The sequence below is a fragment of the Mesocricetus auratus genome, unplaced genomic scaffold, assembly GCF_017639785.1.
Source record: "Mesocricetus auratus isolate SY011 unplaced genomic scaffold, BCM_Maur_2.0 Super-Scaffold_100028, whole genome shotgun sequence".
Taxonomy (NCBI): Eukaryota; Metazoa; Chordata; class Mammalia; order Rodentia; family Cricetidae; genus Mesocricetus; species Mesocricetus auratus.
The window spans coordinates 10,554,333-10,581,056 of NW_024429209.1; the positions used below are offsets into that span (position 1 = coordinate 10,554,333).

The 26,724-nt window shown below is 41.0% G+C and overlaps 1 protein-coding gene across 1 annotated transcript; it reads left to right on the forward strand.

Annotated features, from left to right (window-relative positions):
• The first annotated feature begins 20,221 nt into the window (after positions 1-20,221).
• LOC121134612 (seminal vesicle secretory protein 3A-like) lies at positions 20,222-21,262 on the forward strand. Its single transcript, XM_040733128.1, has 2 exons — positions 20,222-20,291; positions 20,523-21,262. The coding sequence occupies exons 1-2, from the start codon at positions 20,222-20,224 to the stop codon at positions 21,236-21,238; spliced, it is 786 nt and encodes a 261-aa protein (XP_040589062.1). The 3' UTR covers positions 21,239-21,262.
• The last annotated feature ends 5,462 nt before the right edge of the window (positions 21,263-26,724 follow it).

Sequence of the window (26,724 nt, forward strand, 5' to 3'; positions counted from 1 at the left end):
GTCATTAATAAGGAAATCAACAAAATTCTGGTGTAAGCAACTGCAGATCAAATATGCATAATAGCCATCTATACAACTGAAGTTAGTTCTCATTCCTGGAAGCCATGGAACTTTATCTAAGACAGATCATGACTTAGACTCCAAAACCGCATTTTAACAAAAAAGAATAAAAGACTTTCTTATATCTTTTCATCAGATCTTGATAGAATAAATTTAGAAACACTATCAACTGAGTATACAACCACATAAGGATTAGCAATGTTCACTTTTCAATGGGCAATGAGTCTTTGAAGAAATCCGGGGGAAATGAAAAATTTTCCATAACTACTGAAAAAGCAAGACACTTTGGGAAAAGGCAAAGTTATAAGTTCATAGATATGAGCGTGTGCCTTAAAAAGTTAGATATTACCTTACAACGAATAGAAACATGAACAAAAATACAAGGAATCTGTAACGAGAAACGATTCTTTGAAAAGATAAACAAGATTGGCAAACATTTAACCATATTAACCAAAAGTTACAGAGAGAATTATAAATTAATAAAAGTAGAAACAAAAGGGACATTATAACAGATACAAATGAGACTCAGAAGACCATATTTCCCTCAATATATGTTTTATTTAAATTAGAAACATGAATGCTTCACATGTTAATCCCAGCTCCCTCTCCCACCCCTCCTCCCTTGTCCCTCCACTAGCCCACCAGCCCCCCACCCAATCCTGACATCATTTCCCAGGAAGGGTGAGGCCCTCCTTGGGGGGATCTCCAAAGTCTGTCATTTCATCCAGGTCAGGACCTAGGCCTTTCCCCATGTGTCCAGACTGAGAGAGCATCCCTCAACTTGGAATGGGCTCCCAAGGATCATTCATACACCATGGTAAACACTGACCTACCCAAGGCCCCAGTGATTTCTGTGGCCTCCTCACTGGCACTACATTCATGGAGTCTGGATCCTCTCAGCCATCAGTCTGTGATTCAAGAGCTCCCCTTTATCTGGTCAGCTGCCTTTGTGGGTTTCATCATCATGGTCTTGACCCCTTTGCTCATCACTCCTCCATCTCTGTCACTAGGTTTCAGGAGTTTAGCTTAGTGTTTAGCTGTGGGTTTCTGTCTCTGATTCCATCAGCAGAAGACCATATTTTAAAAGCCTTTATTCCACTAACATGGAAAATCTGAAAGAAACAGAAAAATTTCTTGATGTATTCAACATACCAAAACTAATCCAAGACAAAAATCAACAATTTACACTGACTCCAAAAACAGAAATAAGATTGAAGTGGTGATAAAAAGTCTCCGAACTTAAGACAAAAACAAAACCGAGACTACATGAATTCACCTCAGTTTTACAAGCACTTCAAAGAAGAGCTACCATTAGTATCACTTAAATTATTATGTACAATAGAAATGGAAAGCTTCCAATTTCTTTTTATGAAGTCAGTATTGCCCTGATGAACACACACACACACACACACACACACACACACACACACACACACACACACACACACACACACACCATTTACATGCTGACTGTTCCTGCTTGTTTCTGCTCCCTCTCCTGTTCTTAGGAGAGAATGCCAGTATCTGCCCCATCCACAGTTTGCTAGTTGACCTGGTAACTTTGCTCATATTTTTGAATTACAAATCTTTAATTTAGTCCACTGTGCAAAAGATTTAGAGACAATACCAATGGGAAATAAAAAAAAAACCGAAACCTGTGGACCACAAGTAACAAGTGATTGTGCCTGTGTTATCAGTTCAAAATCTACAGAAGCTAAAGAAAAACTTTCATAGCTAAATGTCATGCATGGAATCAGCATTCCGAGTGTCAGAAGATGTGGTAACCAAATCATAGGTAATGATTTCTAATAGTTAAGAAAAAGTTCTTGAATAATTTAAACACATAACTTAAAATGGATGACATTTGCCTAGCTAGGTAAACAAATACAAGAGCTATTGTATTCCTTCTGAGTATTGTTTAGAGGATATGGCTGCCATGGGAACCTGATCTCATATGTTCAGCTTCCTGTGCGCTCTTAGATTAAAGAGCAGGACAATGTTTGAGCAACCTTTTTGGCAATTTCTTAGGTTTTTCTTGTTCTGAGCTCTGCGCACAGGACATTGTGCTCTGGCCACCCATGCAGTTCAGTCCCCAGGGATCCTGAGTGATAAGGGTCATGCACAGGCCACCAGCTGTTCCTCTGCTGAGTCATAGTTCCTTATTGAATCTGCAGTAGGATCTCTACTCTGCTAGAATCGAATATTTCTCATCTTGCAGATGAAAAAACTGACGTCCAGGGAGAAGACCCTTGAAGTTTACTCTGGGAGTCCAAGGCAGAACTGTGCCTGGAAATTACTCATCCTGATAGTATGCCATTTCTCTTTCAAATGATGCTGATCAAAGTGAAAGGATTTAGCACTCTTTCCCCAAATCCAGAATATACAAAGAACTAAAAGATAGAATGAAAATAAGAATAAAAGCAAAACCAAGAAGATGAACAACCCAGTTGAAAACCAGCTATGGATCTGAATAGAGAGTTCTTTAAAGAGAAATTAAAAAATGGCTAAGAAATATTTCAAAAGTGTTCAATATCATTAGCAATTGGAGAAATACAAGTTGAAACTACTTTGAGGTTCATTTTACCCCAGGTGGACAGCTAAGATTAAGAAAACAACTGGCACCAAGTGCTGCTGAGGATTTGGGGTAAGGAGGAATCTTCATTCACTGTTGGTGAGATTGTAAACTGGTACAGCTGCTAGGGAAATCAGTGTGGAAATTTATAAAAAAGCTAAAAGTGGGTGTCTTAGTGGTCTATTGCTGTGAAGAGACACCATGGCCAAGACAACTTTTATAAAGGAAAACATTTAATTGGGCCTTGCTTATAGTTTCAGAAGCTTAGTCCATTATCATCATGGCAGAAGCATAGTGTCAGACAGACATGGTGCTGGAGTGGTAGCTGAGAGCTTTACATTCTGATCTGCAGGGAGGGAAGGGAGAGGGAGAGGGAGAGAAGTAACAAGCTTGAGTCTGCTGTGGGCTTCTGAAATGTCAAAGCCCACTCCTAGTGATGCCCCTCCTCCCACAAGGCCACACCTCCTAACCCTTTCCTGAGAGGTCATCAAATGGTGAGTAAGCATGCAAATATATGAACCTGTGGGGGATATTCTTACCCAAATCACCACAGTAGTTCTACAATATGACACAGCTATACCACTCCTTGACCTACACCCACCTCACAGATACTTGGTCAGTCATATACTTTACTATTCTATTTACATAGCTGGGAAATGGAAACAACCTAGATGTCCTCAACTAATGGATGAATAATGAAAACATGGTACATAAGCATAATGAGATTCTATTCAGATGTAAAGAAAAGTGAAACAATGAAATTTGCAGGTAAATGGATGGTAAACTGGAAAACATTGTACTGAGTGAGATGACCCAGACCTAGAAAGACAAAAGACAAATGTTACATATGTTCTCTTCTATTTGTGGGTCCTAGCTCCAAATCTGTAGATGTCAGAGTATAACCTGGAGCCACTGAAGAAATGAGGAAATAAAAGTGGTATCATGTGTTGGGGAGGAGGGGGAAGAAAGAGGAGTTCTATAGAGAAGAGAGTAGGACATGGGTGTCATGAAGGAGGGAAATGGAAAAATGGGATGGGTTTTAATTTGTGGAGGGAGGAGAGAGGGTAAGACAGAGGGAATGGGAGGGAGGGGAAATAAATAATATGATCATCTCACTAGATGCTGAAAAAGCCTTTGACAAAATCCAGCACCCCTTCATGATAAAGGCTGTGCTCTTTCAAAAGGAAGCCAGTCATGGAGAACTGATTGTGCACATCTGTAATCTCAGCTATCCAATAAACAAACAGGTAGACGGTGGGTGCCAGGTCACCTTCAGCAACATGGACAGGGGCTCATACTGAATTGGAAGCCCAAACTAACTATTCCTGTTAGAAACATCACATGCAATCTTCTTCCCAAACAGCGTCACATTTGTAGCCACTGGGAGACAGGATACAAAGGAGCTAAGTCAGTTAATAGTCTTACCCACCTATAAAGGTTACAAACCACACACACAATGACTGGCTGAGCAAAATATCCACCGAATGGTGCAATAGTGACACTTTTATCTTGGGGGTAAGCAACAACTATCTAATTGGTCTTAATGCCCACACAACAGGAAGAAACCCTTGCCTCATTCTGTAAACATAGCTATGGCTTGTGAGGCCAAGGAATCCAGAGAGGAAACTTTTGTTGCTATGTTCCTAAACCAATACAATTCCCAAATAATTTCTAATCCCACAGATAACATGTAGCTCTCACCCTTTATCTAAGAAGATTTTTGTGTGTGTGTGTCAGATGGGAATTACTTCAGAATCCACAACTAGTCAAAACAAGTGACTGATCAGAGAAAAAAATTGACTGTGGGCACCCAACTCCGACTGACACATCTGCAATGCAATCCCTATACCTTGGCGCAGGGAAAATTGCACACGAGAGATTGTAAGAGCCAGAGTTCCAGGATATCTGTTGCTGGATAGTGCCCTCTACAAATGGCAGGGAAACTGCAACTATGCAGTCTAGTCAGTATGGTTGGTAAACAATACCTCATGATGACAGCACCAATGGACATGCCAACATGGACTGGAGAAGTTCCTCAAGATTCCACACCTAAATGGAGAGCTATAGGCCATTCTGACTGGTGTAAAATGAAATCTCAAAGTTGTTTTGATTTGCATTTCTCTGATAACTACGGATGTTGAACATTTCTTTCAGTGATTCTTAGCCACTTGTGTTTTCTGTTTTGAGAATTTCTGTTTAGATCTGTACCCATTTTTAAAGTAGTTTATTTACTTTTTTGATGTTTGGTTTTTGAGTTCTTTGTGTATTTTAGGTATTAGTTCTCTGTCAATTCATAATTGGTAAACCACTTCCTATTTTTCAGATTGCTGCTTTGTCCAAATGGTGGTGTCCTTTGCCACATGGAAAATTTTCAGCTTCTTGAGGTCCCATTTATTAATTATTAGTCTTAGTGCCTGCACTATCCTTGTCCTGTTCAGAAAATCTTTTTCTGTGTCAATGAGTTCAGTACTATTTCCCCACTTTCTCTTCTATCAGATTTGCTTGAGGTCCTTGATCTATTTGGAATTGAGTTCTGTGCAGGGTGATAAGTATGGATCTATTTGCATTCTTCTATATTCAGTCTACATCCAGTCTGACCAGCACTATTTGTTGAAGAGGTTGTCTTTTTATATATGTTTCTGATTTCTTTACCAAAAATTAGGTGTCCATAGGTGTGTGGGTTTACATCTCGACATTCAGTTTTATTCCATTGATCGGTGTGTCCATTTTTATGCTAATACCATGCTGTTTTTATTGCTTTAATTCTGTCGTATGATTTGAAGTTAGGGAAAGTGATACCTCCAGCAGATCTCTCAATATTCAGGTATGTTTCAGGTAATACTGGTGTGTGTGTGTGTGTGTGTGTGTGTGTGTGTGTGTGTGTGTGTGTGTTTCCATATGAAGGTTAAAATTGTGGTTTCAATTTCTGTGAAGAATTATGTTGGAATTTAGATAGGGATTGCATTGAATCTATTGATTGCTTTTGGTAGGCTGTGCATTTTTACTGTATCAATCCTACTGATTAATGAGCAATGGGAGATATTTCCATCTTCTGATATCTTCAATTTCTCCCTTCAAAGTCTCAAAGTTTTTATCATACAAGTCTTTCACTTGCTTGGTTACAGTTACCCCAAGATTGTTTTAAGCTATTGTGAAATGTGTTGCGCCCATGAATTTTTCTCAGTATTTTTGTCATTTGTGTATAGGAAGGCTACTGATTTTTTTGTATTAGTTTTTTCCTGCTACTTTGCTGAAAGTGTTTATCAGCTGTAGGAGTTTTCTGGTGCAATTTTTAGGTTCATTTATGTATACAATCACATCACCTGCAAATAATGATAATTTGACTTATTCCTTTTCTATTTGTATCCTCTTGATCCAGTTGTCTGATGCTCTGGCTAAGACGTCAAGTACTGTATGGAATAGGTGTGAAGAGAGTGGACAACCATGTTTTGTGGAATTTCCTTGAGTTTCTCTACATTTTGGTTCATGTTAGCTGATAAAAAATCACTTTTATTATGTTGAGGAATGCTTATCCCTTGTAACCCTGGTCTCTCCAAGACTTTTATCAAGAAGGAGTGTTGGATTTTCTCCAAGGCCTTTACTGCATATAATAAAATGATCATATAGTTTTGATTTTTAGTTTGTGTATATGGCGAATTGCATTTATCCATGTACATATGTTGAACCATCCCTGCATCTCTGGAATGAAGCCTACTTGATAATGGTGGAATTTTGTGTGTTCTTGGATTTGGTTTGCACATATTTTATTGAGAATTTTTGCATCTATGTTCATAATGGAAATTGGTCTGTGATATTCTTTCTTTATTGAGTCTCTGTGTATTGGGGGTATCAGGGTAATTGCAGCCATGTGAAAAGAATTCAGCAATGTTTCTTCTGTTCCTATTTTGTGGAATAATTTGAAGCATGTTAGCCTCAATTCTTCTAAAGTCTGATAGAATTCTGCACTGAAGCCATCTGGCCCTAGGCTTTTTTTGGGGGGGGTTAAGATTTTAATTAGTGGCTCCATTTCACTAGATGTTATCTATCTATTTAAATTGCTTATTTGATCTTGATTTAGCTTTGGTAGGTGATATGTATCAAGAAAATTATCCCTGTCTTTCAGATTTTCCAATTTTGGCCCATTCTCTTTTTTTTAAAGCTGTTATGTGCCCTTCCCCAAAGAAAAATCTGCTTAATATATTCCAAAATTATAAAATTATTTCAATCATTTTTAATGTTCTCCTAACGTGTTCAATTCTGAACAAAAGTCTCCTCCACTTATCAGCTGTGACCTCAGAGTAGTCATATCTTTTCAGAACACAGCTGCAACAAACACAGGATATGTGAGGACATTCCAATGGGAGAGATGGGTGGCATGTATGTGCTCATGTTCCCAACATCTCCATATCTCAAACTTCTGCTCTGAAGCTGTGCCCTCTTTAGTGCTCTGTTTGCTGGACACATCAAAGTGATGGTCCAAATCTCTTAACTAACAGCAAGGAAGGCTGTGATCTGTGTAAATAAAGAAATGGATATACAGTCTAGCCTCAAGGAGGAGTGGCTTTGGTAACTATGCCTGAGCCTTATTCTCACAGTACAAGTTGGCAATTTCTCATACTCAGGGTTGCTCTTCCCTTTCTACAAGGGTCAAACACATCCTTGCCTGAGAATGTCTGTCAGTGAATTTGTGTGCAGACTCACAAAAATGTCTTTACCTTTTTCTGCTGCAACCGTTATCTTGAAATCAGGGTTGAGGTTATTATAATTACATTCTATTTGTGTAGACACTGGGGATTTAATTTTGGAGACTACAAAGACTGATTTGATTGACAATAGGTGTGTTGCAGATGTGGGTCTGGAAACCAACCCCTCATCCATAGACCTATGAACTTTTTTTTCTTTCTTCATGATGATTTCTGCTTCTGGAGCATTCCTCCCTGCAATTCTCCTCAAATACTGGCTATAAGGGTGTGTGGGTATTAGGGTTTGTACCTTGAAGTCACCCTTCTCCAACTATTATAGCTGGTCCCCTGGTGTGTCTCTCCACAGATGACATTGTTAAGTACACTCTCCTTGTATAAGCAGTAGATGCTTCATCCATTCCACTTGGGGACAGTGTATCTTAAAAGAATCTCCACAACGTGCTACTGTGGACTGGTGGAACTGGGGGTACCACAGATGAAGTATTTGCTGTGGCCTGTCTTGCGTCTTCTCTGACATTCCCAGGTTGCTAGTTCGAAGCTCCACTAGGAAAAGGCTCTAGATGACGTTAGGTTAATGACACACACACACAAGGTGACTGACAAGAGTACCATCACCTTGTTTCTATACAGAATTTTTTAAAAATAAATATGTCATTTATTATTATTCACCATGGTGGTAGAAGAAGGTCACTTCCTTAAATTTTGGAATTTAAGTACAGGAATACCTGTTAATGTGACAGAGCTAAGAGGTCTCAGGAATCAAAAGTTAATGATGCAGAATGTTATCTTTTTATTGGAGAGAAAGTATATTAATAACTGTCAGATTTAGGAATCTCAAGACAAGCAAGTGTGAGTAGGAAGTGTCATCCATGGACTGCCTGAGGGACCACATGGGAGCTGCATGCTGAAGACATCACATGTTTCATTTAGGTGATTTGACTCCTAGGGAGAGAAATAGCAATCTGAAACGTGGGATGGCAGAGAGTGGCTATGTGAGGGGGACCCATGTGTCTCCGTGTCCTCATTGTTACTTGTTACTGCTACTTTTCATCTCCTCTGAGTCACAAACAGGGACTTTTCTTTTTCACTCATTTCTTTCTTTTATTGAGAGGGGAGAAGACTCAAAGAAGATCTTCACTATAGGACTTCCAACATGATAAGTAAGAAATTAACCTTTGATGAGTAAGATTGTAAGAACTAATAAGATTATAAACTTATAAATGCAGTGAACTTTCAAGTTCTTTTCACTTGTTGGATTGTGCAAGAAAAAACCATTGACAATACACACTAAGGGTGGGAATTCAAGATATAGTAACAGCCCAGGTGCCTTTAAGATCTGCTCTGCCAGGTGCTTTTTTCACCTTCCCAAAGGTCACATGCCACAGTTCCACTGGAAAGCATGGTGGGGACAAATATCATACAATGACCCTGGAAGTACCGGTGCACAACTTCTAAACACTGGGTAGGCAGCTCCCCCACTAGGGAAAATTCTCACCATCATATTGGTGCTGGTCAATGAATGTATTAGTTAGTCATATCTTCAGAAAACCGGATCTTCTTTTTCTTTGCAATTAAACTCTCACTTTCATATCTAGGAAGACTGTAATAAAGCGCAGGGCCATTTTTACTTCTTTTTTTACCCAAGGGTCCATTATCACTGTCATCGAAGGAGCAGCCTTTGGGGTCTGTGTCCCTCGTGTCTGTTCCCTCGTTGTTACCACCCAATTCTTCAGACTCTGGTGAGTATTTTATGATGAGAGAAAAACATGTTTTAATCTTTACCTGTGTATTTCTACAGTCTGTATTGTTGTGACTTAAGATGCTACAAATAATCTGTGGTTTTTCTCTGATTAGTAAGCTATCTCATGGTACTGCTTGTCTTTTGTGTAGTTTAGAAACTCCTTAGTTTTTTTTGCCTAGTTAGAAATAGATTTGATCTACTTGGACACTGTTCTGGCTCCTCTAATAATCGACAATAAGAATCTTTGGATTACATGATTTCCAATATACCCTTGCAATCCCTGCCACTGGTTGCTTTAGACATCAATTCACTGATACTCAAGCAAGAACTATGGTTACAGCTAGAATAGACTAACTTCTTGTCAGAAATAAGAGTCTCTGGAAAGTGGCACTCTACAGATTCTCGGAGTCTCTTTTAAAGGCCATTGTTTTTGTTACTCCCCCGCCCCAGATCAACCCTCCCTACTCACCCTTTTTTCTGCCAGTGGCTTCTGTCACCAGAAAGAGGAACAATGTAAGGAGGAAGAAGCTGGCAGTCTTCATCTTGCCAGAAAATGCCTTCACTGAAAACTGAGCTGTTCCTAATTTATATATTTCCAAAGTGGGTGTACCTGGAGTTATGAAAGGTACAACCCCACTTTCCTTACTTATTTGTAAATGCTGGCTTCTTCCCCTCTACTATGCAGGGGGTATTGTCATTATTTCTTGGAATTCTATTAAAGTACATCATATCAGAGACCTTCTCCTATACCTCCAACCCCAGCCAATCTTTATCAACACTTGAGATCATTACACACAGTTTCCTGAATTTCTGAAAGAAATTCAATCAGGACTGGAGAAGACAGTCCATTCACAGTAGAAAGTAACCAAACTGTGATCTAGCTTTGCACAGTACAAGTACATGGCTCTATCTGTGGTTGCACACTATAAAAATAGCTCCACATCTACACTATATAACTTTGTGCTTATAATTCTTGCAAATCAACTTTAAATATATTGTACTTGACAAACAGGGCAGGGGTGTAAAGACACATAAAAGAATGAACTCAAGAAATCCAACCAAAAAACTCAATGAGGCAACTAAAGCCTTCAGTGGAGATCCTCACCAACAGAATGAATCATGCTGGAAGCAGGTGGGAAGGATGGAAAACAAAGCAAAAGGATTGGGTCATCTAGTGAAGAACAGCGGGAAGTTTTCAGAATATATAGGTGGAACCATGGGAGAGGTTTTGAGACACTGAGAAGAGATGCAACATCTGGGTTGTGGACATAGAGCAAGCGTGAAGAATAACATAGCAAAGGCATGGAGAACATGTTCAGCAAAAGCATAGAAAAAGTCACAAGTCTAAAGAGATGCCCATCTATGTGCATGAGGCACACTGAACATTGAAAACAGAGGATAAAGGGTGTTTAAAACTGACAGACATGTCAAGTCACTTATAAAGACAGGCCAACTAGAATAGCATATGGTTAGTCAACAGAATCCTTTAGAGCCAGAAGGGCCAAGAAAGATACATTTCAAGTTCTGGAAGATCACAACTCTCAGCCAGACTACCACCCAGTAAAACTATCTATTAAAGTTGAAGGAGAAATAAAAATGTTCCATAATAAAAACAGATTAAAGGAATTTATGCCACTAAGCCAGCTCTACAAGAAGATACTGGAAAGAATACTCTGACCTGAAGAGAAGGCTGAACACAGCAAGAAGGTCCAGGGAACAAATAAAAAACTGCAGAGAATTTCATCAAAAGAGGTTAAATGAAGACTATAAAATGACAGGCATTGATGTTCATCTTTCAATAATAACTCAAGAATATTAATATTCTCTCTGGTGGTTTGAAAGAAAAGGGCCTCGAGAGGGGGTGGCTCTATTGGGAGGTGTGACTTTATTAGAGTAGGTTGGGCCTTGTTGGAGGAAGTGTCACTGTGAAGGAAGACTTTGAGGTCTCGTATATGCTCAAGATACCATGCAGTGTCTCATTCTACTTCCTGCTGCCTTCTGATTAAGATGCAGCCAGCACCATGTCTGATTGCACACCACCCTGTTCCCTGCCATGATAATGGACTAAACCTCTGAAACTGTAAGCCACCACCTCAATTAAATTTTTTCCTTTATAAGAGTTACCATGGTCATAGTGTCTTTTCACAGCAATAGAAACCCTAACTGAGATGGTCTCCAGTTTGCAAATAATAAGACAAAGACTATCAGACTGAATTAGAAAACAAGATCTGTCTTTCTTTTTATTTTTAAAGCAATACCAATACCAGTTCCCTTTCCCTCCCATCTTCCCACTCCCCCCCCATCCTCTCCAACCACTCCTCAGAGAGTGAGGAATCATCAAAGTCTGTCACATCATTTGGGGCAGTACCAAGGCCCTCCCCCTTTATCTAGGCTGAGCAAGGTACCCCCCCCATAGGGAATGGGATCAAAAAAGCCAGTTCATGTACTAGGGATAAATACTGTTTCCACTGTTAGAGGCCCCATAAACTGCCCAGGCCCCCCAACTGAAACTCACATTCAGGAGGCCTGGTTCAGTCTTATGCAGGTTCCCCAGCTGTCAGTCTAGAGTCAGTGAGCTCCCACTTGCTCGGGCCAGCTGTTTCCATGGGTTTTACCAGCAAGGTCTTGACCCATTTTCTCATCACTCCTCACTCTCTACAACTGGACTTCAGGAGTTTGGCCCAGTCTCAGGTGTGGGTCTCTATATCTGCTTCTGTCAGTTACTGGATGAAGGCTTCATGATGGCAATTAAGGTAGTCATCAATCTCATTATAGGGGAAGGGCAGTTAAGGCATCCTCTCCACTATTGCTTGTATTCTTAGTTGGTGTCATCTTTGTAGATTCCTGGGAATATCCTCAGTGCCAGGTTTCAAGTTAACCCCATAACGGCTCCCTCCATCAAGGTATCTCTTTCCTTGCTCTCCCTCTCTGTCCTGTCCCCAATTTCACCTTCCTGACCCCTTGTGTTCTCCTCCTCTTCTCCACTCCTCACTCTCCTACCACCCTCCCTCCTCTTTTTGCTGCCACCAAGAAACATATCTCACCCCCACACTTAAGGTAAAAGTATGGAAACTGTACTCCAAGCAAATGTAACTGAGAAACAAGCAGGGTAGCTATTCTAATAGCTGACAAAATAGACTTCAAACTAAAACTGATCAGAAGAGCTAAAGAGGGACACTTTCTACTTACTAAAGAAAAAAGTCACCAATACAACTTTACAATCCTGAACATATACTTACCAAATACACGTGCACACAGTTTCAGAAAATGAACATTATTAATTCTAAAACTCACAGATAGACCCCAACACAGTGACACTGGGTGATTTCAATATCTCACTCTCACCAATAGACAGCCCATGATATATTGTATGAGAAAAGAATCTATTTTCAATAAAATGTAAAAAATGAAAATATCTGTATTTCACCAGACTGGGAAATCTAAAGAAAACAGATTAATATCTAAGGATATGTATCCTACAAAAGATAATTCAACATGAAATAAATAATTTAAATTGATTCATAACATTCCATGAGATAGAAGCAGTAATTAAAAATCTTGCAACCCAAAATAGCCCAGGGCCAGATAGATTCAGCACAGAATTCTACCAGACCTTCAAAGAAGAGCCAATACCAATATTTCTGTAATTATTTGACAAAATGGAAAATGAACAGACATTTCTGAATGCTTTTTAAAATGTATTCTTCTCTCATATGTTACATTCAGACCACAGTTTTCCCTCCCTCCTCTCCTCCAAGTCTCTTTCCCCACCTCCCTCCTCTCTCCCCAAGACCCACACTCCTCCTCCATTTCCCTTCAGAAAGGGGCAGGCCTCCCAGAAATATCAACTAAGCATCACATGTCAAGTTGCAATAAGACTGTGCACCTCCCCTCAGATTGAGGCTGGACGAGGCAACCCAGTAGGAGGAAAGGGTCCCAAAAGCAGGCAAAGAGTCAGAGACAGCCCTCACTGTTAGGAGTCCTGAAAGACCACGCTACACAACCATAAACATATATACAAGGACCTAGGTCAGATCCATGTAGGCTCCCTGATTGTCGGCTCAGTCTCTGTGAGCCCCTGTGAGACCTGGTTAGTTGATTCTGTGGGCTGTTTTCTTGTGGTGTCCTTGACCCCTCCAGCTCCTGAAATCCCTCTTCCCCTCTTCTGCAGGTTTCTCTGAGCTCAGCCTAATGCCTGCCCCACAGTTGTTAGATGAAGCATCTCTGGTGACGATTATGCTAGGCACCGGACTACAGGGTATAGCAAAGTATACTTAGAAATCATTTCACTGACTTTTTGTTTTTTCCTTCTTCTGTTTGGTTCTATTCCAGATCTCTAGGCTGCCTCAGCTTCTGAGTTTGATCCCTCCAGGTAGTGTCAGGACCAGTTATTAGTTGGCCACTCCCACAAGTTCTGCACCACCTTTACCCCAGCACATTTTGCAGACAAGACAAGTTGTAAGTCAAAGGCTTTGTGGCTGGTTTAGTGTCCCAATCCATCTACTGGAAGTCTTGCCTGGTGACAGAAAATGGCGGGTTAAGGCTCTGTATTCCCCATTACTAGGAGTTTTCCTTAGGATCACCTTCGTAGGTTCCTAGGAGTTTCCATTGCACCAAGTTTCTCCCTCCCTCCAAATGCCCCTCTCCCAGTTCCTGTCGTCTCTCTCAGTGCTTCTCCCTCCATCTTCCCCAATCTACACCCAATCCCTCCTGTTCCCATCCCCACCAGCCTCCAGTCTACCTGCAAAATCTATTCCATTTTCCCTTCTCAGGGAGAGCCATACATCTCCCTTTAAGCCCTCCTTGTTACTTAGCCTCTTTCTGTGTCTGTGAATTTTAGCACAGTTATCCTTTCTTCACAGCTAAGTGAGTAAATACCCTGATTGTCTTTCTGGGTCTGGGTTACCTCACTCAAGATGATTTTTTTCTATTTCTGTCCAATTGCTTGCAAATTGCATGATGTTATTTTTTGACAGCTGATTAATATTCCACTGTGTAAATGTACCACATTTTATTTATCATTCTTTGGTTGAGGGACATCTATGCTATTTCCTATTATGAATACTGCAACTAAGCAGCAGATATCTGCCCAAGGTGGATGGGGACATGGCAGCAGGGGTAGGTATGGGTGTTAGCAGGACTGGTCTTTGGGATCCAAACTGAGGGTATGAGAGGGTTCTGAGGGCAGGTAGGGCTCTACCTCTTCTGGCTGGGGTAGTTTGAATTCTCTTTATAAAACCAGTATCTCTTGTGAATGTGGATGGAAAAATTCTCAATAAAATACTTGCTAACAGAATTCAAGAACACATTAAAAAGATTATGCAGTGTACTCAAGTTGGCTTCATCCAAAAGGTACAAGGATGACTCAAAACAATAAACATATTCCAAAAAATAGGCTCAAGGACAGAAACCACATGATCATCTTATTGGATGCCAAATATGCCTTTGACACAACCCAAAGTCCATTAATGATAAAATTCCTAGAAAATCTAAGAATGCAGATGATAAATCTCAATAGCGTACAGCAAGCCCACAGACAGAGTATTCCTAAAGAGAGAAGGGAACTCAAAGCATTTCCACCAAAGTCAGGACCAGGATATGGGTGTCAATTCTGTCCATTCCCGTTCAGAACAGTGCTTGATGACTTAGCTAGAGCAGCAAGACAATAAACGGCAATAAAATGGTTGTAAATCAGAAAGAATCAAAGTAGGGCTGGAGAGATGGTTCAGCCGTTAAAGGCTAGGCTCACATCCAAAAATATAAGAAAGAATCAAAGCAGCTTTATTTGTAGATTATATGATTCTGCACGTAAAATACTCTAAAGATTCCACAAGGAAACTCCCACAGCTACTAAACACATTTAACAAAGTAGTAGGATACAAAATTAATACACAAAAATCAGTAGTTTTCTTATATACAAATGATCAAAAAAGGAAATCAGGGAAATGATGCCATTTAAAGCAGCCTCAAAAATATGGTAAAGTAGGGCTGGAGAAATGGCTCAAAGTTTAAGAGCTCTGGCTGCTCTTCTAGAGGACCTGAGTTCAATTCCTAGCACCCACATGGTGGCATACAACCATCTGTAACCACTTCTGATGCCCTCTTCTGGCCTGCAGGCATATATGCAGGCAGCACTGTATACATAATAAATAAATAAATCTTTTTTAAAAATATGGTGAGATAAACTAACCAAGGAAGTGAAAGACTTGTACAATAAAAGCCATGAAACACTGATAAAACAAATTAGAGAAGATATGAGAAGATGTAAAGGCCTCTTGTACTCATGGATTGGTAGGATTAATATAAAGAAAATGACCATCTTGCCAAAAAGCAATCTACAGGTTCAATGTAATACCCATCAAAATCTCAACAAATTTTTTATAAAATATCTCTGGGGATAATAGCATTTGGCTCACACAATGATCCTGAAGTGAAAAAGGGACAATACTAATTCTCTGAGCACCATTTCCCTTTTGTTTTGTACTAATTGTACAGGTCCATCAAAGGGGAAATGATTTTCTCACTTTTACTTGGTAGAAGAAGCATGAACAAAAGTGACTCAGATTCTCAAATTTCTTGTCTAGGACAGAATCCACCACTAAATGATGATACATAACTCTGTCAGCTTGAATCTAAAATTATTTATATGATGCTGTGCTGGCTACTTTGATGTCAACTTGACACAAGCTAGAGTCATTTTGGAAGAGAGAACCTCAATTGAGAAAATGACCCCATCAGATTTGCTTGTGGGCAACCCTGTGGTGCATTTACTTGAATGGTAATTGATGTGGAAGGGTCCAGCTCACTGTGGGTGGCATCACCTTGGGACTCATGGTCCTGAGGACTGTAATAAAGCAGGATGAGCAGCTCGTGAGGAGCAGACCAGGAAGCAGCACCCTTTCATAGCCTCTGCACCAGTTCATACCTCCAGGTTCCTGCCCTATTGGAGTTCCTCCCTGACTTTCCTCTCTCAGTGATAGACTGGTGCCTGGAAGACTAAGTTAAATAAACCATTCCCTCACAAAGTTGTTTCTGGTTTTAGTGTCTTGTCATAGAAATAAAAACCCTGTCTAAGACAGATGCCAAGTCATGACTGATCACATGTCTTCTAATAATTGGAACCTGCGGTTGTTTTCCAATCAGTACACTTTTCAGTGGAAACTATTAATTAAAGAAATGTGATCTGCAGAGCATGGTAAGGGCCCAAGCAAAAATACCTATGGTCCAAGAATCCATTGGATTTAGGCCCCCTTCTAGGCTTGCCCCTGTTCTTCCAGGACACTATGTACCTAAGCAAGGAATAGAATATTTTCACCTTCTCTCAGTTTTCCATCTTCTTATCGCATCCAGGTCCCCTCTATTCTCTGATTCCATTCTACAGTTAATGAAAAACTCAATATTATGACATCATCTTGACCTAATCTCTCTCTCTCTCTCTCTCTCTCTCTCTCTCTCTCTCTCTCTCTCTCTCTCTCTCTCTCTCTCTCTCTCTCTCTCTCTCCTCTCTCTCTCTCTCGCCCTCCTTCTCTCCCTCCCTCCCCCTCTCTTTCTCTCTCTCCCTCAGTAATAGTATCTATAAAATAAAAGGCCAGAGTAAGTGTAGCTTTCTAGTCCTTCTGGTTGAATTTCCCAATCCTTTTCAGGGATGCATATGAGTATGTGAGTAACTTCAGAGAGAAATCAGAAGCTGGAAGAAAACTGCAATTGGGATCTGGTAGGCATGATGAAAATCATTAAAAAGTTCCATTTGTTACTCACAGGGATTTGGCATGTACAACAGACATCAAGAACTCAGTACTAGGAGGAAAAATATTCCCCACCTTCATATCTTTTTTAAAAAAATCCCATTGGCATATACTCATTGTATACAGTACTCGGTTACACAATGTCATTTTCATACGATTATATAATTTATTTTTAGTATATTCACCTATAGCCCCAAAGTCTCACCAATCTCATATCTTTCTTTCATACCTGGATTCACTAGACAAAATTCACTAGGATCCTCTGTCTGAGGTTCCATAGTCATCTTTCAGAAAAACAGACAAAGAATAGAACAACCAATCACCAACTAGAGTACATCATGTTCCACGTGCCAAATGAGACAGGAAGACCCTTCCACCCAGTGATGAGTGTTACCCTTTGGTGTTGGGGGTGGGAAGGTGGAGGGTGGGGGGGGTGGGGGTGGGGGTGGTAATCAGGTGCCCTTGTTAAGAAATAAGGCCAGTGTTCATTAGTCTTGACATTTTTCCTGATCACACGGCCTCACTTTTAATGCAGAACAAACAATATCAGAAATAATCTCACATCTAGGACATGATAACTGAGCTCCAAAGAGGAGGATTATGGGTTATCTGATTCAGAAAATGCCCTGTGATGGCAGGCCGCTTAGAGATATGTTATATAGCTAACTTCTGAGAAAGGTCATACTTGATAAATTCATTTTATCTGAGCTTGGAAAAATGGTTGATAGCATGGAGGTAAGCATTTTAAAATGACAGAACAAGACAAAGGAAAGCACCAAAGGAAAGGCTAAGTAACCTGAGGAAGATGCCATGTAGCCAAAGTTTTCTCCTTTTGATCTGAAAGCAACCCATCTCACTGGGCTTTTCAGCCCCCTTCTTTCTCATGGCTTAGTTATCATAACTTTGTTTTCTGACAACGGTTTTCGTGGCTTCTATCACATCTGTCAGCCTCTATTATTAAAGAGAAGGAAGGAGTCCTCTTATCAGTCCCTCCAGTATCCTCAGTTTTTAATTGGTGGGACAGAATAATGGTAATGAGTTTCCCCAAAATTATTAATAAACTCAGGGGCAAACCAAATTCTTTGAGAATTTCATACATTGTATTTTTATCCTATCCACCCCCCCTCCATCAACTCCTCCCAGATCCACCATCCATTCCATAGTGTCCCAAATTTGTGCCTTCATTTTAAGTATTTAAACATTTCTGAGTTTCATATATTAGTATATTTATGTCATTTCTACCATTCCCCCAACTCCTCTGTCTCCCTTATTCTTTCTCAAAATCACATCTTCTTTAATTATCATCATTCTATGTCTATATGCGTGTGCATATATAAATAGAATTTGCTGAATCCATTCAGTGTTGGCCATATTATAGATGTTTAGCGCTGGTTGTTTGGGACTGGATAGCCTATTAGAGGTCTTGTCTCTGGAGACTAGTGCTGCGTTGACCAGCAGGAATAAATGTCCTGCTGGCTCCAAGAATATGTAGGTAGGGCATTTCTGGACTCCATGGTCATTTCTTCTCTTTCAACTGTTATTCTATGCAAGTTGAGGGCTTAGCTACTTCAAGGTCAGCTCTAAACATCAGAGATGCCTTCACATTGTAACCTTGCCTTCTTTGGGTACTAGATCCATTGCGAGTCCCAGTGAGTTTTCAGCCTGGGGATCTGGCAGATTCCCAGTAACACTAGAAGACTTACATCCAGAAAGAGCAAATATCTGCACCCTGCGGTGGCAATGTCAGAAAGTGAGAAAGTAAACAGAGGAATGAAGTCTCCACTGACTCTAAAGGTGGAAGAGGTTCATATTTTGTAGAGGATTAAACATAGACATTGGTTATTGACCTGGTAAAAAGATCCATCTTCCAACTCATTCTTCTACAAGTCAGATCGCCATGGAAGAGTTAGTTCCTCCTGCCATTGTCTCAAGGGAAGGGCATAGAACAGTGAAGAAGTAAGCAAGAAAAGGAAGTCATTTGCCTTCTTGGTAATTTCAAATCTTTTGGCTAGCATCTCTACTGAGGAGTCAGTTATCTTCAGGCTTGGGACAAAGAGATCAGATTAGGAGGAGCTCAGAGCTCCTAGGATAAGCCAGAACCCTTGTGTTCTGTTTGGTGACTGAGTGCCTTATCTCCTTCTTCCCATGAAAACACAAGTGGACTTCACTTTAACCCCTTCCACGAAGAGTTCTTCTAGGTAAACTAGCATTTACGGATATAAAGGCTGAAAATGCTTTTTCATGCACCCTCTCTTAGATCCCCCACCCAGCTGGCATGAGGACATGGGGCTCTCTGCAGAGATGGTTAATTGTGTGCTGTCTCCACACCACTGTCTGCCTTGGAAACTAAAGGCCAACCATATGAACCACTCAGGGTCTTCCCACAGCTGCAGGGAACTGCACTTTCACAGGAGGTACACAGTCTCAATACACTCATGGCATTCTTAAATCAACACATCCACTAGTGCTGATAGACATGACCAGTGACCACCTGAAGTGTCCTCATATGTAAAAGACTCCCCGCATTGAGTGGGTTCTGTGGTTTTAGATGATTTCATGAAAATAATGAAATAAGGAGACCAGGGTCCTTTCTCCTTGTTTCAATCATCATTCCTGTCTGCAGTTGAACACAGCCAATGTCTCCCATACCTGAGGAGCCCTCTGCAGCTCCCTTCCTCTTGATGCAGCCCCAGTGCTCACCCCACTGACTACATGGACCACAGTGCACCCTTGACCTTGTCTCTGCTGCTCTCCATCCTGCAGATGATGGCCTGTCATACTGCACTCACAGGCTCTCATCAAAGCCACTAATGAAAGGAAACCCTGGGGGATTTTCACACAGCTCAGGAGTAAGGTTAGGCATTTTAGGGTTACTTTCCTGCAGCTGTATCTCAGTTATTACTGAAGTTTTCTTTGGAATCCTTGAATTTGCCTGCTTTCCCATGTCTTTTTTTTAACCTTTAGGAATAGGCCCTTTGAGAGGAATCACGAATGTCCATCTCACTTGGAAAGAAACAAGTGCACATCATATTTGTGATACAGCATGTAACTAAGGGCATTGTGGACAAGGCCCCACACTTGAACTACTGAATCTCGGACAGGCTCTGGTTACTCTGTGATCTCTGCCTTGAATTTCTTCTGGAAACATCATGTGATGATCTTGAAGTGATGATAAAGATTTTCTGGGACATGTGGGGGTAAGACAAAGATGCTGACACCTTGTGTCTATAGTCTCTAGGAATATTGACAATATCTCCTACTGAGAAGAAGGCAGAAGTCAACAGGCCAGATAAGTAGGGACGGGTGAGGGCTTTTGTGACTCCAGCCACATCTCTGCACCCAGCAGAGAACTTATAAAGCAGAGGTCGCTGAGCTCTCAGTGAAGGCCCCTCCTGGTGAGATGAAGTCCATCCTCTTCAGCCTTTCTCTGCTCCTCCTGGAGGAGCAAGCAGCTGGAATAGGGATCTATGGTGAGTGCAGGGAGTCGCCTGGCAGGAAGGCACTCAGGGAGAATGTCCATAAGGGTGTTCTGGCAGTGAGAGCCCTCCACAGGGTGATCTTGATGGACTTTGACTCTTCTCCACCCAAACCCACATGCCTTGTGGGTACCTTGGTGGGTTGATGGGGGAAATTCTAGGATAAGACTAGAAAGGGCACTGTACAGAGAGTATAACTCAGACATTCTTGTTATCAATTACCAGGTGGGACAAAAGGACACTTTCTAGTAAAAACGCCCCCAGTTGTATTTATCCAAAAAGGCCATTTCCACTATGGGTCCAGTGAAGCACAGGAAGACGTATCTGAAGAAAGCATTTTTATGCAAACTGAGCAGCATGTGTATGGCCAAGATGCTGATACTGAAGTAGGGAAGACTCAGAGCTCACAGGAGCTGAGAGATTTAAACGAAGACACAGTTTGTGATGAAGAAGAAGACGAGATTAGCCAACAAAAATCCCAACTTCAATCCCAGTCACAAATCAAATCCCAAGCCCAGCTAAAATCCCATGAAACCCAACTGAAATCCCAAATAGGCAAGCTAAAGACCCTAGGCCAGGTGAAAGCACAAATCAAGCTGAAACCCCACAGCACCCCCCTGAAATCCTACCAGGCACCACTAACTCTCCGAGAAGACTCTGCTCAGCAAATCAAGGGCAAAGAATACACCCTGGATGAAGACCTGGTCCAAGAGCATCAGCAGCATAAAAAGGTTCAGGGGCTCAAAAGAAAGCTTGGCTGGGCCAGGAAAGCAGCAGAGGTCTTTCCACATTTTAGACAGCACTCCCAATCCTATATTGTGCAGGTTCAAGAGCAGTTACAGGGTGGAATTCATCACACAAAATCTTTCCACCAAGCTCAAGGGATGTGCTACTGTCCAAAAGGAGGGTTAATCCTATATCAAGATGTCTTCACAGAATAACACATTCAATAATCAGTCAAGGACCAGGACAAGGTAAGTGTCTTACCAAATAGGAGAGACATCTATCCCCGTGTTTATATGTGGTACCCGACGGACTTCCTGGGCTAACGGGATTGACAGTGAAGCCTACAGCAATACATGTGCTGAACTGCAAAGTTTATGGAGTTGAGTTCCATTTCCTGGTGAAGCAAGCTGCTGGTAGAGGCAGAGCAATCTCCTTGGGCTGTCAGTTCATCTCAAATTCCTCTCCTTAATGCCTCTTTTTCATTCATTTATTTTGCACATGTGCAGCCATTAATGCTTTGAACATGTACCACTTCTAAAATCATGTAAATTTAAGATGCATTTTTGTAACTTTTTGTGCTTTGGATTCATAAGAGTCAATTTGGTTTTGTTTCTTATACCAGTTAATGGTCTTCAATCCTATTTAGGGTTCCCTTATCCTTTAGAGATCACAAATCCACCTGCTTTTTTCCCATCTTTGTGAATGTGGGAGGTAAAAGAGTCCCAAGGACCATCCTTGTTTATGATGCAGGAACTGTGAAATGGGGGGCACTAGGGTGGTAAGGAATCAGTTCCAGGGAATGTTTGCTCTATCAGGACAGAAATCTGCAGCTTTGGGAGGAAAACGATGCAACTATTTTTGCATCTTCAAAGGGGCACCTCATTTGAAGAGAAGGAAAGCAACAGAATCTGTGGTCCCAGTGACCAGTAGTGGCTAATACCCCAAATGGTCACAACTGGGTCCAAACAGACAAGAGATCTGGTCACCCTGGCTTCCTGACTGCTGATCTTCACTAATGTGCATCCCCATCTATGTCCTCTCTCCATAGGAGTCACCTGACCTGTGTGGCTTGTGATGTCTTCATGGTGCAGATTCCCCTGTGGTCCTGGTGCTCTTGCACGGATGCCATGACCCACTGACACTTTTGGTCCTGGGACTTCTAAACTTGGAGCATCATCACATCAATTCTCTCTAGTAAAGAGATTTTTTTCCTGACATCATCTGCTTTCAAGAATTGAAATCTCCAGGTTCCTACTAATTTTGGAACTTGGATGGCATTCCTTGTAATGACAGTCCCAAAGTGAAAGGACAACATTTTGTAGCATTAAAGATAATATAAAACAAGTGTTTCCCAATAAAGACGTTATTTTGGCATCAATTGCTTTTTAATATGTTTATGTGTTATGATTATGCATATATGTGTATGTATGAGTGGATGTTCATGCCTGCCAGGTAGGCTTATGGAGTTCAGAAGATAACTTTTGGGAACTGATTTTTTTTCTTCTTCTGTGGGGTTCAGGGATTGAAGTCAGGTGATTGGGTTTTAAGAGCAAGTGCTCTAGCCCCCTGAGCTTCCTGCTGACATATCCTTTGCTCTTGCCTATTTAAAACCATTGATCCCTTGAAGCTTAGGGACTTAGAGGGCATACCTCTAAGTGACAATTCCAATCATGGATAATAGCAGTTACAACTATATGTCTAGATCTCTGTCTAAAATGTAGCATTAAAAATTAGTGATGTACTCTCTAGTCACCCTGTGCACATACTTAGCACAACTCCAACACCCCCTTGTGACTTACTAGTGGGATTTCAGAAATTGCCTACTGAGAAATGTCAGGTTAATTGTACTTTGGCAGGCCATAGAGAGTTCCCTGTTATACTGGCTCCCTCATGTCCATTGGCCTGCACTGCCTCACTCTTGTTTCAAGAGTATTTTCTTCTCTTCCAGCTTTCTTTCAGAAGCAGATGTCTCCCATATGTTAAGGCTCTACAGCTCCAGCAAGACAGAGAGTGTTGAGCATTCACTGTGGACAGACAGAACAAAGAACTGAATGTAATAGCTGGGAAGGATGTCTTCCAAATGGCAACTTTCCTGCCTAAATGACCTACTTTCCAGTGTCTAAAGTGCTTCCTGAGAAGACAAAATTTTTTAGGAACAGAAGAAAACATGGAAGAGTAAAGATGACTTTCCAGTTCCAGCTCAGCCACAGGAACCATCTTCAGTAAAATCTGTCTCTGTCTCTAGACTTGATTTAACTGTTTGTACATGGGAAAGTGCAGACAGTAATCCTGAACTCCATTTCATATCTGTTGCCTGAAATGAGATAGGGCTGCCCCATTTCTGTGATTATATGACAGGAATCAAACTAATTTATTTATTCATGAGTATGTGTGAAGTTTGTGAGAACAAAAGAATGACTCTCAGTGTGGTCAAACAACAACACATCTGCCTGTGTCCACACAAGTCCAGCACCACTATCCCTTTGACTTTAGAAAATGGAATCAACTCTATTTATAAGCAGAAAGTAGTAACCCCTTTCTTATGAGTTCATGGGAGTTAGCCACCATCTCTATGTACACACTGAATAGGAAGAGCATAGAAATGAAAGATTATCCAAGCTTTAGAACATAACAAAGTTGGTTCTTCTGAGGTCTAGAAATTTGTGGGCTATGAGTGTGTCTTTTCTTCCAATTTCCCCATTGAAATTCGCATTTGCAAGTACATTACATGTATAGGTAATACTTAATGATGTTTTTCAGGTATAGCCAAGGGTGAAATAAGGTAGACTTTTAAAGGTTTGGCCATAGAATTACCATATTTTACATGTGGTGAGGGCACATAGTAGAAGTCAGAATGGATATTGTTACAGGTTAAATTATAGTCTCTCCCAATGAAATGTTGATTTCTAAACTCTGGATACTCAAAATATGAGAGTATTTAGAAGTAGAATCCTCAAGATGGTTTACATTCACCCAAATCTGATCACAGACTAGTTCTACTCGCAGCCAGTCATAACTGGAATCCTTTAAATCCACGCCCTTTCCATTTCTTCCAATTTCTCTCCTATCCCCTTATCACTGTTATTCATTCCCAACTTTATATGTCATTTTTTAAAAAAATCCACTGAGTCGATTTAGTGTGCCTCGGTGTAGGATGATCTACTGGAACATGGGTTGGCTCTTGGGGGGCTACATCCCTGAGGAAAATGTATTCTCCCTCTCCCAGCAGGCATAAATTAACAACAGTTGCTTATATACACAGGTATCGTGTATACAAGCAACAGTGGGTATCACGACAGCCTCCCCATCTGTGCTGAAATTTTGGCTGGCTTTTTCTTATGCATAGAGTCACAGCTGCTGCGAGTCTAAGTGTACAACAGCACTGTCATGTTTGACTAACCCTGTTTCACTGCAGAATCTACCTTTAGCTCTTACCATCATTCCTCTCCCTTCTTTTATGATGATCCCTGGGCCTTGAGGAGAGGGAGTGAGACATAACAGTTCCATTTAGAGATGAGCACTACACAATGTGTTATTTCCTTTGTGCTGATCACTTGTGAATCTCTGCATTAATTGTAGCCTATTGAAAAACAAAGCTTCTCTACTGATATTTGAATGATGCATTAGCCTATGCATATAAAGAAATATGGGTGCTGTTTATTTTTTTATTTTTTATTTTTTTACGAGACAGGGTTTATCTGTATTGTTTTGGAGGCTGTTGGACCAGCCCGGCCTCGAACTCACAGAGATCCGCCTGCCTCTGCCTCCCGAGTGCTGGGATTCAAGGTGTGCGCCACCACCGCCCGGCCTGGGTGCTGTTTATTAGTATGTCCATTTAGCAGAATAATCATGTTAGGTTCTTCCCCAGAGCCTATGATATAGCCAGATGTGGATTTTGAGAACAGTTAATTTTGCCAAGCATGAGCCTTCCTCTGTCACCGCATCCCTTTGTGTCAGCCACCAGTACACAGAGACACTCTCTACCTAGAAGCCCATTGGCCATGCCTGTGTGGGAATTAGGTAGGTGATCTTCATTTTCCTTCCAGTCCTCCATTCAAACTCCCAAGTCTCATACCCAGTCCTGTAGCAGAGTACCTTCAGGGGGCTGTCCTCCATCTCTGACTCAACTCCCTGGGGACTCCATTGTAAGCACGAGTTTTCTGGGCCAGCAGGTCCCGCAGCCCTTGAGCTCCAAATGAACACACACATGCTATATTAATTATAAAGCTGTTGGACAGTGGCTTGGGCCTTTTTTTTTTTGGTTTTACAAGACAGGGTTTCTCTGTATTGTTTTGGAGGCTGTCGGTCCAGCCCGGCCTCGAACTCACAGAGATCAGCCTGCCTCTGCCTCCCAAGGCTTGGGCTTCTTATTGACTAGTTCTGTCTTAATTAATAACCCATAACTACTAATCTATGTATTTCTACATGGCATTATCTGACCGGAGAACACCTAACTTGTGTTCTCTCTTCCGGGGCTCACATGACTACTCCTATCTGCCTGTACTTCCAAGAATCTCCTCCTCTGGTAGCTCTGCCTATCCTTCCTACCTGGCCACTAGCTGCACATACACAGATGGCATCCCCCCATCATTCCATAAAACTTTGCAGCTGATACAGCTTTCTTTTTTTGTGTCAGCCCCTGCCCCAGTACCTAAAAACATCCAAGACCCTAGTGGAACACCTAGCAAGGATGCACAAGTACCTACTAGGCAACCTACAGCCACCAGAACCATACTCATCCTAAACACAGATGGCTAAATGTTAGTGCAAAAACGCAATCATTAACACTACAGACAATATGTCTCCACTAATACCCATCAACACTACTACAGTACATCCTGAGAAATGCAATATAACTGAAGCATAAGACAAGGACTTCAAAATAGTTATTATGAATATGTTCAATGACCTCAAGGAAGATATGGATAAACCCCTTAATGAAGTCTTTGATAACACAAATAATCAGTGGGATGAAAAGATGAAAACATTTCAAGACATGAAAGTATAAATAGAAACACTAAAGAAAACCCAAATTGAGGCATGACTGGAAATGAATATTTGAGGAAGTCAAACAAAAGCTTCAGAGGTGAGGCTCACCAAGAGAGGACAAGTTGTGGAGAGGAGACTCTTAGGTGTGAAAGAAAAGATGAACAAAGCACCCCAGGAAATCTGGAGCACTGTGAACAGACCAAATCTGTGAATAATAGGGATAGAACAGGAAAGGAAAAGTCAAATGCACAGAAAATAATTTTCAGCAAGATAACTGAAATTTCCCTAACCTAAAAAAAAGGAGTTGCCTATCAAGGTAAAAGAAACACACAAAACTTGTACAGCCCCTTTGAAAATAAGTGTGGTGGTTTCTCCGAATATTGGTGATCAATCTACCTCAAGAGCCAGCAATACCACTCTTGGGCATATACCCAAAAGATGCATACCCATACATTTCATAGCAGCTTTATTTGTAATAGCCAGAATCTAGAGGCAGCCTAGATGCCCCTCATCTGAAGAATGAATAAATAAAACGTGGTACGGGTACACAATGGAATACTATTCAGTGGTGAAAAAACAATGACATCTTGAAATCTGCAGGAGTGGATGGGGGGATGGGGAGATGGTGGAAAGAGTAGAATTGGACGGAGAGGGAACTGGGACTGGTACATAAAATAAGATTGCTTTTAATTTAAATAAAAAGAAATAAAAA

Bases quoted from the DNA above. Each gene is read 5' to 3' on its own strand.
- LOC121134612 (XM_040733128.1), top strand. From the start codon at position 20,222: ATGAAGTCCATCCTCTTCAGCCTTTCTCTGCTCCTCCTGGAGGAGCAA. The intron at 20,292-20,522 runs GTGAGTGCAGGG...ATCAATTACCAG, and splicing joins AGCTGGAATAGGGATCTATG to GTGGGACAAAAGGACACTTT.